Source organism: Megalobrama amblycephala, linkage group LG17, assembly GCF_018812025.1.
Source record: "Megalobrama amblycephala isolate DHTTF-2021 linkage group LG17, ASM1881202v1, whole genome shotgun sequence".
Lineage (NCBI taxonomy): Eukaryota > Metazoa > Chordata > Actinopteri > Cypriniformes > Xenocyprididae > Megalobrama > Megalobrama amblycephala.
This window is the reverse complement of record NC_063060.1, coordinates 43,604,074-43,617,753: the sequence shown is the minus strand read 5'-3', so window position 1 is coordinate 43,617,753 and position 13,680 is coordinate 43,604,074. Positions and strand designations below refer to the sequence as shown.

At 36.2% G+C, this 13,680-nt stretch overlaps 1 protein-coding gene and 1 long non-coding RNA gene across 2 annotated transcripts; both read left to right on the top strand.

The window, feature by feature from the left end:
• The first annotated feature begins 6,969 nt into the window (after nucleotides 1-6,969).
• Nucleotides 6,970-7,627, top strand: LOC125250339 (gastrula zinc finger protein XlCGF49.1-like). The gene has a single exon (XM_048162869.1). It carries the CDS (start codon nucleotides 6,970-6,972, stop codon nucleotides 7,582-7,584), a length of 615 nt encoding a protein of 204 aa, XP_048018826.1. The 3' UTR covers nucleotides 7,585-7,627.
• Nucleotides 7,628-11,084: 3,457 nt separating this feature from the next.
• Nucleotides 11,085-12,783, top strand: LOC125250354. The gene is made up of 3 exons (XR_007180774.1): nucleotides 11,085-11,566; nucleotides 11,694-12,369; nucleotides 12,555-12,783. It is a non-coding gene; the product is annotated as an uncharacterized LOC125250354 (long non-coding RNA).
• Nucleotides 12,784-13,680: the final 897 nt, after the last annotated feature.

Here is a 13,680-nt window from a genome sequence, read left to right as displayed (position 1 = left end):
CATTAACAATCAGCACCTTTATTCTAATCTGAAGGGCTTTGATGACATCTTTGGGGATAAAATACATTAAAAAAAAGATTCAAAAATATGCTGAAAATAGGGTAGCTAGTATTTTAATTGCCACCACACTGCAAAAAAGCTGTTCTTTCTTAGAGTTTTTGTCTTGTTTCCAGTCAAAATATCTAAAAATTCTTAGATCAAGAAGCATTTTCTTGACAAGTAAAACTTATTTTCTTGTTTTTAGGAAAAATAAGTCAAAATTAAGTGAGTTTTTCCTTAAAACAAGCAAAATAATCTGCCAGTGGGGTAAGAAAAATAATATTAATCCAAACTGAAAACTTATTTTTTTGTTTGATATAAGATTATTTTGCTTGTTTTAAGGAAAAACTCACTACATTTTGACTTATTTTTCCTAAAAACAAGAAAATAATTTTCACTTGTCAAGAAAATGCTTTTTGATCTAATAACTTTAAAATATTTTGACTAGAAACAAGACTCTAAGTAAGAACAGCAATTTTTGCAGTGCAAGAGAAATAGATGGAGTTTAAAAAGAAATATGTAGTGATTCGTCACAATTCAGATACTGCATGCCAAAACTTACACTTCTTGACTTAATTGTGAAAAGCAATGAAGGCTTTTTAGTGCTTTAGTAGAGTTTATCATGAACAATATTTGTTGGATAAATTATTATTTTTACTGTATTATAGTTTATGATTTGCTTATTTTGTTTTTCAATATTACATATAGAAGAAATATTTGAAACAAATAAATTAATTAATAAAAAAAGAGTGAATGAAACAAATAGATAAATGGTATAACCTATATAAAAATGTAAATAAATTGAGCAATCAATATACTTGTAGTAAATATTCAAATACTATTAAAATATATACTTTTGTATTTATTTATTTATATTTTTTATTTACAGTTACAACCTTTTTTTTTTTTTTTTTTAATAATTCATGTTTTCTCCTCCATACAGTCGTTGAACACCTGTTGCGTGTCGTTACAGACAGGTAGGAGCAATGATCCAGCCAATGAAATGGCGAGGTGCTGGTTGCTTGACAACAGGCTGGCCAATGAGCGTCGTGCTTGTTTATTCAGAAGAACGGAGGTGCGCTTCAAATCACCCAAACACCTCGTTCGCTTCAGAGCAGGTGGATGAGCCTCTCACTGCAGTCTCTCTCTCTAACACTGATCAGTGTGATTCATCTAGTCAGTGTGACAAGAGCTTATGGTGATCAGACTGTGTGGATCCGCGGAGCTGCTGCTGATGTGAGTCCGTCTGTGTTTACTCTATTAGCTGCTGTGCTAAAAGTTAAACTCGGGCTGTGTTTCTAATGTCGTGTGTTTCCTACATAATATACTGGGTGTCTACATTTGAATGGACGTGTATGAATCCGCGTGAAAGCTAGATAACTGAAACAGACTTACTGGTCATTCGTTTCAAAATAAACAAATCGGTGTGGAATAACTTATCTTTTCTGTTAAGTAATGTTGTGGTGAGAACTGAAAATATTGACTCAGATTGGACTGGAGCAGCTGAGTAGTGTTGACAAAATCAACATTTCTGAAGCAGTGGTGTTTTTAAATATAAATATAGCCTATTATGTGTGTTAATTACTCGAAGCTTTTTCACACAGTGCACATTTCTGCCATCTAGTGATTAAAACGAGACTAACAAACCTTAGTGAAATAGACAATTATATTCTAGCAAAGAAAACAAATTTATTCGATTTTGTCCGTGAAGAATTGTTTGTATGGTTCTGGTTTGCTATTGGTGGATCTCATGTGAGTGACAGGTTGCCCCGCCCTCACGCCAGTAAACACGTCATCAGAGAAGAGATCGTTGCTGCAAGACGGGAGGGGAAGTTATTTTGATTCAAGATTACAATCAAAGTGTTATTCTATAGTCTTTGTTACAATACACATGAATAAATGATAATAAAAAGATATACATTTATAATGAGCCTGTCCTATTCATAATAACAGTTTAACACTAAACTAGCTTTCATAATTGTGAGGCAGTAATCTGGTACAGGACTTGTGGATAGGGCAAAATATCGTATTTTTGAGAGTAAAAGTACTTGGTCTACTGACCTTAGAGAACAATAGTGACCTTCACTACAGGAAGCAGTTTTTAATATCCTGACATACTGAAAGCAAAGTACAGTTTTAAACACTAGAAATGACATGAGGATTGATGGTTAATTATTAACATGTTGTTTCACACACTCATTACTCTGTATATGTGTCATAAACCTTTATGTTTATAAACCTTGAACACAGCTGGGCAGTAAATGACTTACATGTGATCTGGATTACGTAATCAGATTCCAAAAATTAATAGTATTTGGATTATATTTGTTTTAAAATACTCATAATCAGTATTCTCATAATGCAACTTTTTATTGATTACATGTTATTCTCACAATGGCAGTAAATTATTCATAATTCATTGATTCTCCCTACTACTACTTTTCTATCTTTTAAATTTTCAATGTATAAAATTATACTGCTTATATACGTTCAGAAGCTCTTCCAGGTTTGTGGATCTGCACACACAGATCAGTCATGTGACTGTCACTGAAAACTGAGACACACGCCGCATTTGATCACATTCACAGGATTTACAGAAATCATTTCACTTTTAACTAGTGCTCTCTTGTTGAGAGAATAGCTCCTAATGATCACATTAATTAGGCCTGATATTTGAATTATCACTCATTGAGTCGTTTAATCATGTATTTCTGTCTTTGGAAGGCTTTGGTCTTTCAAACACATTAAAATGTCAAATTCACATCATTTCATATTTAGATGCAATGCAGGGATTCCCCAACTTGTTCCCCAACCGAACCTCTTTGACCAAATATATTTACTATAAATATACCCTGAGATTTAAATTAATAAGTTAGGTCAATAATAAAATTGAGTCAATAATAATAACAAATAAAAACAGTTAATAATAATAATTTAGTCCATGGTTCTTCTCTGATGTTTATTAATGGTCACATCACATGCAGGTACACAAAAATATTTCCTCTATTTTTTAGTATGTTTACAATTATTCATTTTTAATTTTATTTTTTTTAATTATTTAATTAATAGCTTTTCATTGAAGTCACGAAACCATCATGATCAGCAGTCTGGGAATCCCTGACGTAATGCAGTATTTAATGCACTTCATGTTGATAAAGAATGGAATATATTTTCTTTCTCTTTGTATTTACTTGAGTAAAGTTGGTTTTATATTCGCACATTCGCACATCTGTATTCAATAGCCTTGTTAATCACACTACATTGGACATTCAGTGGACATTCACAAGTAAATATGCCATTAAAACAATACTATTTTGATCGACTGTGAAAAATGTTGTAAGTTGACAGTCGTTGGTTGTCAATATCATGTCGCTGCTTAAAATTCGCAAACATTAATTTATTGCACATTTATTGGAATGTCTGAATTTATCAGAAGTCCGAAAGTGCGAATATAAAACCAACTTTACCGAAGTTCCGTATTTTTATATCAAAATGGTAAAAGATTATCCTATTCAAATCAACGTGATAAACAAGTAAGGTCCAAAGTTATCTAAAAGAAAGTAATCAATAAGTAGTCTGATTATATTACCCTAAATGTGTTATGTAATACATATTATTATATATATTTCACCTGACTAATGACTAAAAGCTTGAATGTATGTAACTTTCCTAATGTATACAAGCAGTATGCTTTTTTTTTTTTTTTTTTTTTTTTTTTTAGAAAGTAAAATTTATTTGATAGAAAAGATTAATTGGGGAAAATCAGTTATGTGCAACTTACTGTCATTATATGACTGCATTCATGTAATGCACAAAATCTGATTATGAACATTTTAAAACATAATATAATCTAATTTTTGGAATCTGATTACATAATCCAGATTACATATAATCAGTTACTGTGCAGCACAGGTCACATGACCGATGTAGTAAGTCCGAATTTCATTCATACTCTAGGGGTGTAACGATACCCTCATGTCACGATTCAATATCACGATACTGAACTCATGATACAATATTATTAAGAAACTCTTCAAGACATATGGTAAAAGGATAACAAAAAATGAACTGGTGATTAAAATGTAAAATTTGGTATTACGTTGGGAGTGGAAATGAATAGGCTTGGATTTGATGAACAGGACAATGTTGACACCAGAATAAAGATATTCATGATTCTAATGCTGAAACACAGAATTATTTTAGACGAATATGTTTTGCTCTCTGTCACTGACTAGATAAATATATTTAAAATAATGTAGGCCACTTTTTACTGGTAACACAAGACATTTGGCATTATCAGGACACACAATTATTCCCCATTGCATTATTATACATTACTTTCAACATTATATATACTAGTTTAATGAGGTACTGACACTAAAACTCTGTAAACTTTTTTTTCTCACATAGTAATTTTCATGCAAAACACGTATTGCCACTATCCAAGAGACAATATTGTTGCATTTTTGTATTGCGTCATATTGTGACCACAATATAATTGTTACTCCCCTATACTGCACACATTCATACTATATAGATTGCACTTTTTTAATGGTCAAAAGTAACTTTCAAAGCAAATGTAGTATGCCATTTCAGACACAGCATGCCGTTTCGTGTTTCTTTAAAAATACTTTAAAAGCTGTACACAACACACAGACCCAACTAATCAATGATGAAATCCATTGTTGGTCACTTTTCATCATTGAATATTGGTTGTTAGTTGACGGTTTGTTGTTGCAGCCGTAGATGCGACCGAGGTCAGATTATAACCTGGAGCTCTGTGAGTCAGCAGGTCTTATGTCACAGCTTTACTGCACCACAGACGTTTTCTTGTAAATGTAGATATCTAGATTGATTAACTTAAAGTTTAAAGCTCTTGTAATGGAAGCCATCAGCCAGTCCAGCTATACAGAGCTGAAAACACTTCAGTCCTCCTGTGCTTCCTGCTTCTCTGTCTCCACCCCCTCCGTCACCCGCTAACTCCATAATCCCGCAGTGGTACTCCATGGCTGTTTAATCCGGCTTCAGAGGCCTGCTGCCGTGTAATCCAGTCTGCCTGCTCTTCTGTTTCAGGAGTGATGGCCGAGTGCTAGCCTGCGCCGCTTCCTGGCCTGCGTCTCTCTTGGAAGAGCAGGACAACCGAATGAATGTTGACATGGGAGATTGGTGGACTCCAACGATGATGCCAGATCCGTCTCTCGGTGAGCATCAAACATGGAAAGATTGTGTCAGGGACGCGTGTGAGCGTTTTCAGAGTTGGACTGATCTTGTTAAGAGACTGAGCTAATTTAAGGATGGTTTATAATTAATCTGTAACGTTGCATTATATTGAAACCCAGTTCTCTCTCTTTTCTTTCTTTCTGTAATGAGTTGGAAAGAGTAGTTTACCCCAAAAAGAGAATTGTCATCATTTACTTCACCTCATGTCTTTCCAACAGGTCAAATTTGCACTCATGTTGAGGCTTGTAACTCTTGAATCATAAGGCCTAGAAAGACAATTTATTTTTTCCTCTGATTCCTGAGTTCATGCCGAGCCGAATGCATTGCATCGTTTAAATTCCAAATCAATTTCTGATTATATATTCTGCCGTTTTCACCAAATTTTCCACAGATCCTCGTCAGATCATCCTGAAATGCTATTTAAAACTTTATTTTGATTCAATATCTTGGCAACACCACTGCCTAAAGTGTTGAAACTTATGTCAAATCATGATCATGCTCTTGTACTCCTTGTTATGTTCTTTCTGATCGATGGATTGTGGATTAAATATACATTAATGACCGCGAGTGATTGATTTGGTTATCATTGTGAATGTTTTCTGGAACATCGCATGGATCAAATCCAGAGAGCAACAGGTTTATTTGGTATCGCTGTTGATGTGACGTTACTTTCGTTTTCCTCTTCTTCGCGGGTTTTACAGGCTGAACGCCACCTACTGTACTGGAGCGAGGATCTTCTACCACATTATGTCTAAACCTGTTTAAGACAACTTAAATTAACATTTCAACAGTGCATTTGTTATATTCCCTGATATTGATATTGTAAATGACATCCTGAGGTTTGTATTTGTTTTGTACATTCAATCCTTTTGTTTTGTATTAGACCAGACTGTTTATAGACACCAAACAGACAATGATTTATGCAACAGATACTCTTTACTCATCTCACTTGCACAAAAATAAATGCAGTAATTTATAGAAACGCACAAGAGAAATAAACATCACAGACACCATCTTGTGCAGCGAATATGAAACTCTCTCAACACTGAGTGGATCGTCTGCTGTTTTCTTCTGAGATCTGAAATCCACAGTCTTTACCCAAATAACTACTCTCCTACCAAACAAAAAGGCATATGAAACATACACACATTTTAACCTTATTATTATTTTTTTATTATTATTAAAAAAATATGGAGTATCTATGTATAATTTTTAATTTAATGGATTTATAGTATTGCATTCCAAGTTCTAAAATTATTATAAAACATTAAATTCTAATTTCAAAAACAGAGGCTTGTGCTATAAAAGGGATATTTTTCTGAACAGTTTACTGTTAGTTTATAATAGTAACAGATACCATAATGTCATATCGTTAAATTGTTTAATTGACTTATAAAGCTAATTAATATTGTATTTCTTTAAATTAAGGCTTGTAAAAAAAGGGTCACTAAAGTAACAAAACAGCAGTGGGTGTTTCTCATTTCTCATTTCTGATCCTCATCTCCCAGCCTTTATCAACTTTCTCCCAGTTTTATTGCCATTACAAATGAGATCTTGAATGTTTAGCGTATAAAAATATCACATAAAACAGACACTGGAGCTCTGATGTGTTGTGCTGTTAAACTGAGGGTCACTTTGATTAACTAGATCCTGTTTCACCTGTATTCTGGTCAATTTGATTTTTAATTTAATTTGTTTCATTCAGACCTGATGAAAGAAGAAAGTGAAGAAGAAAGTGAAGATGAAAGTGAAGAACTGAATGAACAGGAAGGAGAACATCTAAAGACATCTAAAAAGAATTTGTCACGAAAGAGAACAGGAGCTAAACATTCATGCACCTGCCTTCAGTGTGGAAAGAGTTTCGCATGTAAAGCAAGCCTTAAGGATCACACAAGGATTCACACCGGAGAGAAGCCTTTCACATGCAATCACTGTGGAAATGAGTTTAGATTCAAAGTAACCCTTAAAGAACACATAAGAATTCACACTGGAGAGAAGCCTTACATATGCGATGGATGTGGGAAGAGTTTCAGACACAGATCAAGCCTTCGGGAGCACACTAAAATCCACATCGGAGAGAAGCCTTTCACATGCTCGCAGTGTGGGAAGAGTTTTACACTTAAATCATATCTTAATTCTCATGTAAAATCTCACTCCAGAGAGAAGCCGTTCATCTGTCCTCAGTGTGGAAAAGGTTTTGGTCGGGCGGCACTCCTGAAAATCCATGAGAGCATCCACAGCGAAGTGAAGCCGTATCACTGCGCTCCATGCGGGAGGAGTTTCAGCCAAATAGCTGCCCTTCAAAGACACCCCCACACGCTCTAGCTCTTCCTCACGAAAAAACCTTGAATACTCTCTAACACTTGACGGGTGCTCCATTAAACCTTCGTCCTCAGTTAGGAACCTGGGTGTGCTCTTTGATACCAATCTTTCATTTGAAAGTCATGATTCTAGTATCTGTAAAACCGCATTCTTCCATCTAAAAAACATATCTAAATTACGACATATGCTCTCAATGACAAATGCGGAACAGTTGGTTCATGCATTCATGACCTCAAGACTAGATTATTGTAACGCTCTACTGGGTGGTTGTTCTGCTCGGCTTTTAAACAGACTACAGTTGGTCCAAAATGCGGCAGCTAGAGTTCTTACTAGAACCAGAAAGTATGACCATATTAGCCCAGTTCTGTCAACATTACATTGGCTCCCTATTAAACATCGTATAGATTTTAAAATCTTGCTACTTACTTATAAAGCTTTAAATGGTTTAGCTCCCCAGTATCTAAGCGAGCTCTTAATGCATTATAGTCCTTCACGTTTATTGCGATCTCAGAATTCAGGCCAGTTGATAATACCCAGAATATCAAAATCAACTGAAGGCGGCAGATCCTTTTCCTATTTAGCACCTAAACTCTGGAACAATCTTCCTAGCATTGTTCGGGAAGCAGACACATTCTGTCAGTTTAAATCTAGACTAAAAACACATCTCTTTGCTCTTGCATACACATAACACATTATCAATACATTAACATTTTTCAAATCCGTTAAAGGATTGTTACGCTGCAATAATTAGGTCGGCCGGAACCGAGAACATTTCCTATAACACTAGATATACCTGTACATCAGAATAAGAATGGCATCTACGCTAATATCTGTCTCTCTGCTTATCCTGAGGTTTGCCGGGTGCTGGATCCAGGCCGTATCCAGATCAGATGGAGAACCTGTGTCTGGACCTGCCTACAACGTAGCCCAGGAGACAATGGGCCTACAGATCCAGTTCTGGCTGCATCTATAATTCTGATTTTTAATCCCCGTATCCGCTTACATATATTTATATATAATCTATTTTTAATCTCTATAATAAAATGTATAATTCAGATTTTGATCTCCATATCCATTTACATATATTATATATATCTTCCAAGGGGTTTTTTCCCTCCTAGGACTTTTTTCCCAGTGTTAGCACGCTGGGTTTTTCTCCTAGGGGTTTTTTTCCACCCCTGGGAGTCAGCCGACATTGGCTTAATGTAGCACCATCTTGTATATGTTACATATTACCACGCTTGTTTGTACAGCTTATTTTTAACCACTTCCCTTTTTTCTGTGCTTCTAATATGTAAAGCTGCTTTGAAACAATTACCAATTGTAAAAAGCGCTATATAAATAAATTTGACTTGACTTGACTTAAAAAAATCATTTGTGCTGCTTCGGTTTTTCAGATATTAAAAGAATATTTATAGGTCATTCTGAGGTCACTCAGCCCCCCAGCATGCTCCAAATTCACCCCAAATAGTCTCAATCGTTTGTGCTGGTTTGTGCCGGTGAAAGTTTCGTTTGTGCTGCTTCCGTTTTTAAAATATTAGGCATTGAATTATAGGTGATGACGTCACCAGCCCCCCACACGCTCTAAATTCTCTCAAAATAGGTTCGTTTGTTTGTGCTTCATTTGTGCTGGTTTGTGCCGGTAAAAGTTTTGTTTTTGCGTATTTGTTTTACAATATATTTTTCTTTTTTTACAGTCTATGATTTTAAGTAACAAGATAAAACGGCAAAACAAATCACATTAAACAGTCGCATTCACTTAACTGTCACCTATCCACTGTGCGTGTTCGACTTTTAACGGACACAGAGGAGAATGTGTGGAATGTAACAAACTCCAAGGTAAGTGATTTTACTTCTTACTGTAACGTCATGTTGTGAATAACAGTAGTAATAATAATATTGTCATAAATACACGCACCATTGTTTGCTGTAGCTCTGTTTATTATATCATATGCTGTGTGTGTGCATACAAGGTCAAAAGTTGTCAAGTTTTTTAATTGTTTTTTAAAAAGTCTCTTAAGCATACCAAGGCTGCATTTATTTGATCAAAAATACAGTCATATTGTGAAACATTATTACACTTTAAAATAGCTGTTTTCTGTTTTTAATGTAATATAAAGTGTAATTTATTTCAGATTATTTTATCATTTATCATTTATTTCAGATTATTTTATTGAATTATTAATCATTATTATTAAGACTTATTTTTATCAATGTTGAGAACCCTTTTTGCATGCTTAATATTTTTGTGGAATACCGTAATAGATTTTTGTGTGGATTCTTTGATGAATAGAAATGTAAAAAGAACAGAATTTATTTGAAATTCTTAATAACAATATTAATGTCTTTTCTGTCTCCAATGGTTGTATATCATGGTTTCCACAAAAAAAGAAGAAAAAAGAAACATATTAAACAGCACAACTGTTTTCAACACTGATAATAATCATAAATGTTTCTTGATCATCAAATCATCATATTAGAATGATTTCTGAAGGATCATGTGACACTGAAGGCTGGATTGAAGCTGAAAATTCAGCTTTGATCACAGGAAAAATTACACTTTACTATATATTCACATAGAAAACAGCTATTTTACATCTCACATTATTACTGTTTTTACTGTATTTCTGATCAAATAAATACAGCCTTGGTGAGCAGAAGAGACTTCTTACAGAAACATTAAAAAATAATTAATGTTTTCAAACTTTTAACTTGTACTTTGTGCACATATATATATATATATATATATATATATATATACACAGCAGTTCTTTCTGGTTCTTGAATCTGATAGCTTGATTGGAGGGGAATTCACACAAAGGAAATTCTGTGGAGTTGCTTCCCAGGTCAGTGTCAATCCACATAAGTTCTCCCACACTGTAACTGTGAGAAACTTTCCCTGCACAAAGCACTTTTCCTGAGGTATCTGTCTTGAATGCAGAGGGACACTGTGACGGACTTTGGATTGGCCTGAGGCAGGGGGACTCTGGAAGGTTAAGGCCTTCTTCTACTGCGGTCTGAAGGTGAGCCATGCCAGAAGCCTGCAGTACAGCAACAGAAGTACAAACAAATGGAATTTCCCTTTTGACTTGTGTGCTGAGACCACAATACTGTGAAGAGCACTGTTTTGTGAAGGAAACACATGCACGTTTTGTCATTAACTTATCAATGATAGTGGAGATGTGGCACTGTGCATCGATTTGGACAGCACCAGACTTCAATCGGACAGCTTTGAATATTCCACTTAGCAGCTCAGCTCTCTGTATGTAGGCCTGTGCATTCAGTCCCTTTGTGGTGATGGATTTCACTAACTGGAGGAGATTGTTGGAATCTTCAGCACAAACAATATTTTCAAAAGTGACACTATCGCAGAAAGCACAACATAAGCATTGACAAAAAGCATCAAATGCACATGTGTTCAGCACAGAGATTCTTGATTTCCTGAATTTAACAGGCTGTTGATTATTTCCATTTTTCAACAGGTCCACTTTCAGTCGTTTCCCCCTCACAGATGGATCTGCATGAAGCCATTCAGGACAAGGAGAGAGGTATGAGTTTCTCTTCCTCTTTTTGGCTGGAACTGCTAGGCCCCTCCAGTTTTCAACAGAATCTTCTTCTGTTGGAGGGATGTTTGTGACAGTGTCAGACTTCCTGTGTCCAGTGTCAGAACAGAAAGCATCCATTTCTGGTTTTACATCTACACAGCAAGTTGTGGTGGGTAGTGGATCGGGTCCTGTGACGGTCACTGTTGCAACAGCTGCATCCTCTTTGCCTTTTTCCTCACCTTTTTGTTTTGCAGAACAAATTCGCATGTTGCCTTCAATGAAGGACAGATGTCGAGCAATGAATCGATCTACTCGAATAGGCAAGTTTTCATGCTTGAAAAGGCCTCGTTTGATGTTTTTGAACTCTGCTTCAACATTAGCTGAACTTGCAGTTATGTTGGTGCTTTGGAAGTGAGGGATCATTACCCCTGTCCAAAGTGGTAAGTAACTTGCAAGCCTGATTATATTGGGAATAATTTTAGGGAGGAAGTGCATATTATCATGATCGCCATTAGCTACGGCAAGTGACCTGCTCTCCTCACATATGTCTGTCACCCACTGCCATAGGTCTGTCTGTGTTTGGTCACATGGATCCAGTTCTTCCAGGTCCTCACCCTCTACATCTGGAATGATGACATGCTCTTCTGCAATTCGGGCTTTCAGGTATTTCTTGCACTTTTCTGATAAGAGGGGGGCTCCTGAGCTGTCATTGCCTTCTGCTTCACTGAGAGCCACAACAGTAATACTGCATAGTAGTTCTCTTGCATCATCCATGGATTGGGACATGAGAAGCTGTGCCATTGACCTCACAAAGAAATCTTTAATGCGATGATGTTTTTTCTTCAAGCAGTCCCACTGGCAGATCATCTTGATGCTGAATGCACTTTAATGCGATGATGCTGCACTTTTGCTGAATGTTTACCAAGTAAGACACCCCAACACTCATTGATGTAGGTCTTTAGATCAGGATGAGGAGTAAAAGCCTTGACCAGAGCTCCGAGCAAAGCCAGAGAAAAGTCACTCACAACCTTTTTTGGAGCTGGCGCACCTGCACGTATCCATTCTGTCAGCCAATGTGTTATCGCATTAACATCATGTCTCTCTGACAGCATTTGCACCACTGGACACTTGAGCTCTCATCCCCTGCCAGAACACCCTGATATAAGAAGATGTGGCCAGACTTGCCATTTGGTCTCTGTAGTTTCCTCACTACTGAGCCAGTTGCATCAAAACTCACAGTGGGGTTAGTAGATATCTTTGATATTGTCTTGTACATATGCATTTGAGTTTGACTCCAGTAGTGGCAGAAAAACTTGTCCAGTCCAATATCTTTAATACTACCACTATGAGGTGCACTATGTTTTAATATCTGCAATGACAAAATAGGATCCTTGTCACCTAACTCCAATTCATTTCTCTCTTGTTTAGCTTTGCGCAGGGTGGCCAAATTAGGCAGATGGCTCGGCTCAGGATCTCCAAAATCCATCAGCTTTGTTGCCTCTGATGCCCTCCATACATGGGGTTCCATTCTACCCTCACACAGCTCTTTGGCTATCTGCACACGCAAGTTACCGGACATCGGACGCTTGGAACAGCCAGTGTGCAGGGAGTCATCAGTGTTCCTAAGTAAACACTTGAGCACCATCGGACTGTTAATTTCAGGCTCTTGTTCACATTTATATGTGAATGTGGCCATGACACTCTTTACATTGGCCTCTGACATCAATGTATATCTCTGTGACTGATGGATAGACCTTGGCTCTTTTAAAGGCAAATGTGCAGGGGCATTTTACTTCTTGCCAAATCTGATGATTTATCACATGTGTCCAGATGCCAGGCTTCAAAATTGTGTATACCCTCTTTTGTGTTTTAGAGACCTTGTCTTTGTATTTAACCGTTTCAGGCATGAATTCAATCCATTTCTGAAATGGAACTTCAAGATTAAAAGTCCAGCAATCTTTTGATTTGGAGGAAAGGGACCCTGGCTCAAAATCAGTGTCATCACTACAGCCACTTGTTTCATGATCACTTCCATGAATATACCCTAAAGCATTCCAGATGTTGTGTCTGTTTAATTTAGCAAAAGTGTATAGAGCCTTTGCAGTGATCTTGTCTTCTAGCTGTTTACTAAGCTCTGTCCAGATGCTCTGATTTGGAGTAGCTATGTTGCCATTTTGGACTATAGCCTCTTTAGATGAACACAGGACTGTGAAAATGGAATCCTTGTCGACTGCTGGTTTCTTTGGCATCTGGCATAAGCAAAATATAATTACCCACTTAAATAATCCTGATTAAAAAATATCATGCTATTTATGGACAATACCAGCAACACTTGTGGCATCAAGGGGTCAGGAAAAAACAAAAGATGGAGCAGAAAGATCAAAATATTGATTTTTCAGCACCATCTTTTGTTTATTCTGACCCTTTGACCTGGTATTGTCCATAAATAACTTTTGATCCGTTGATCGTGTGAAGTTGCACCAGATTAACTATACAATACATTAAAAGATATCATGTATAGTAGAAATTTGTTTTCATTATTACTGTATTGGTC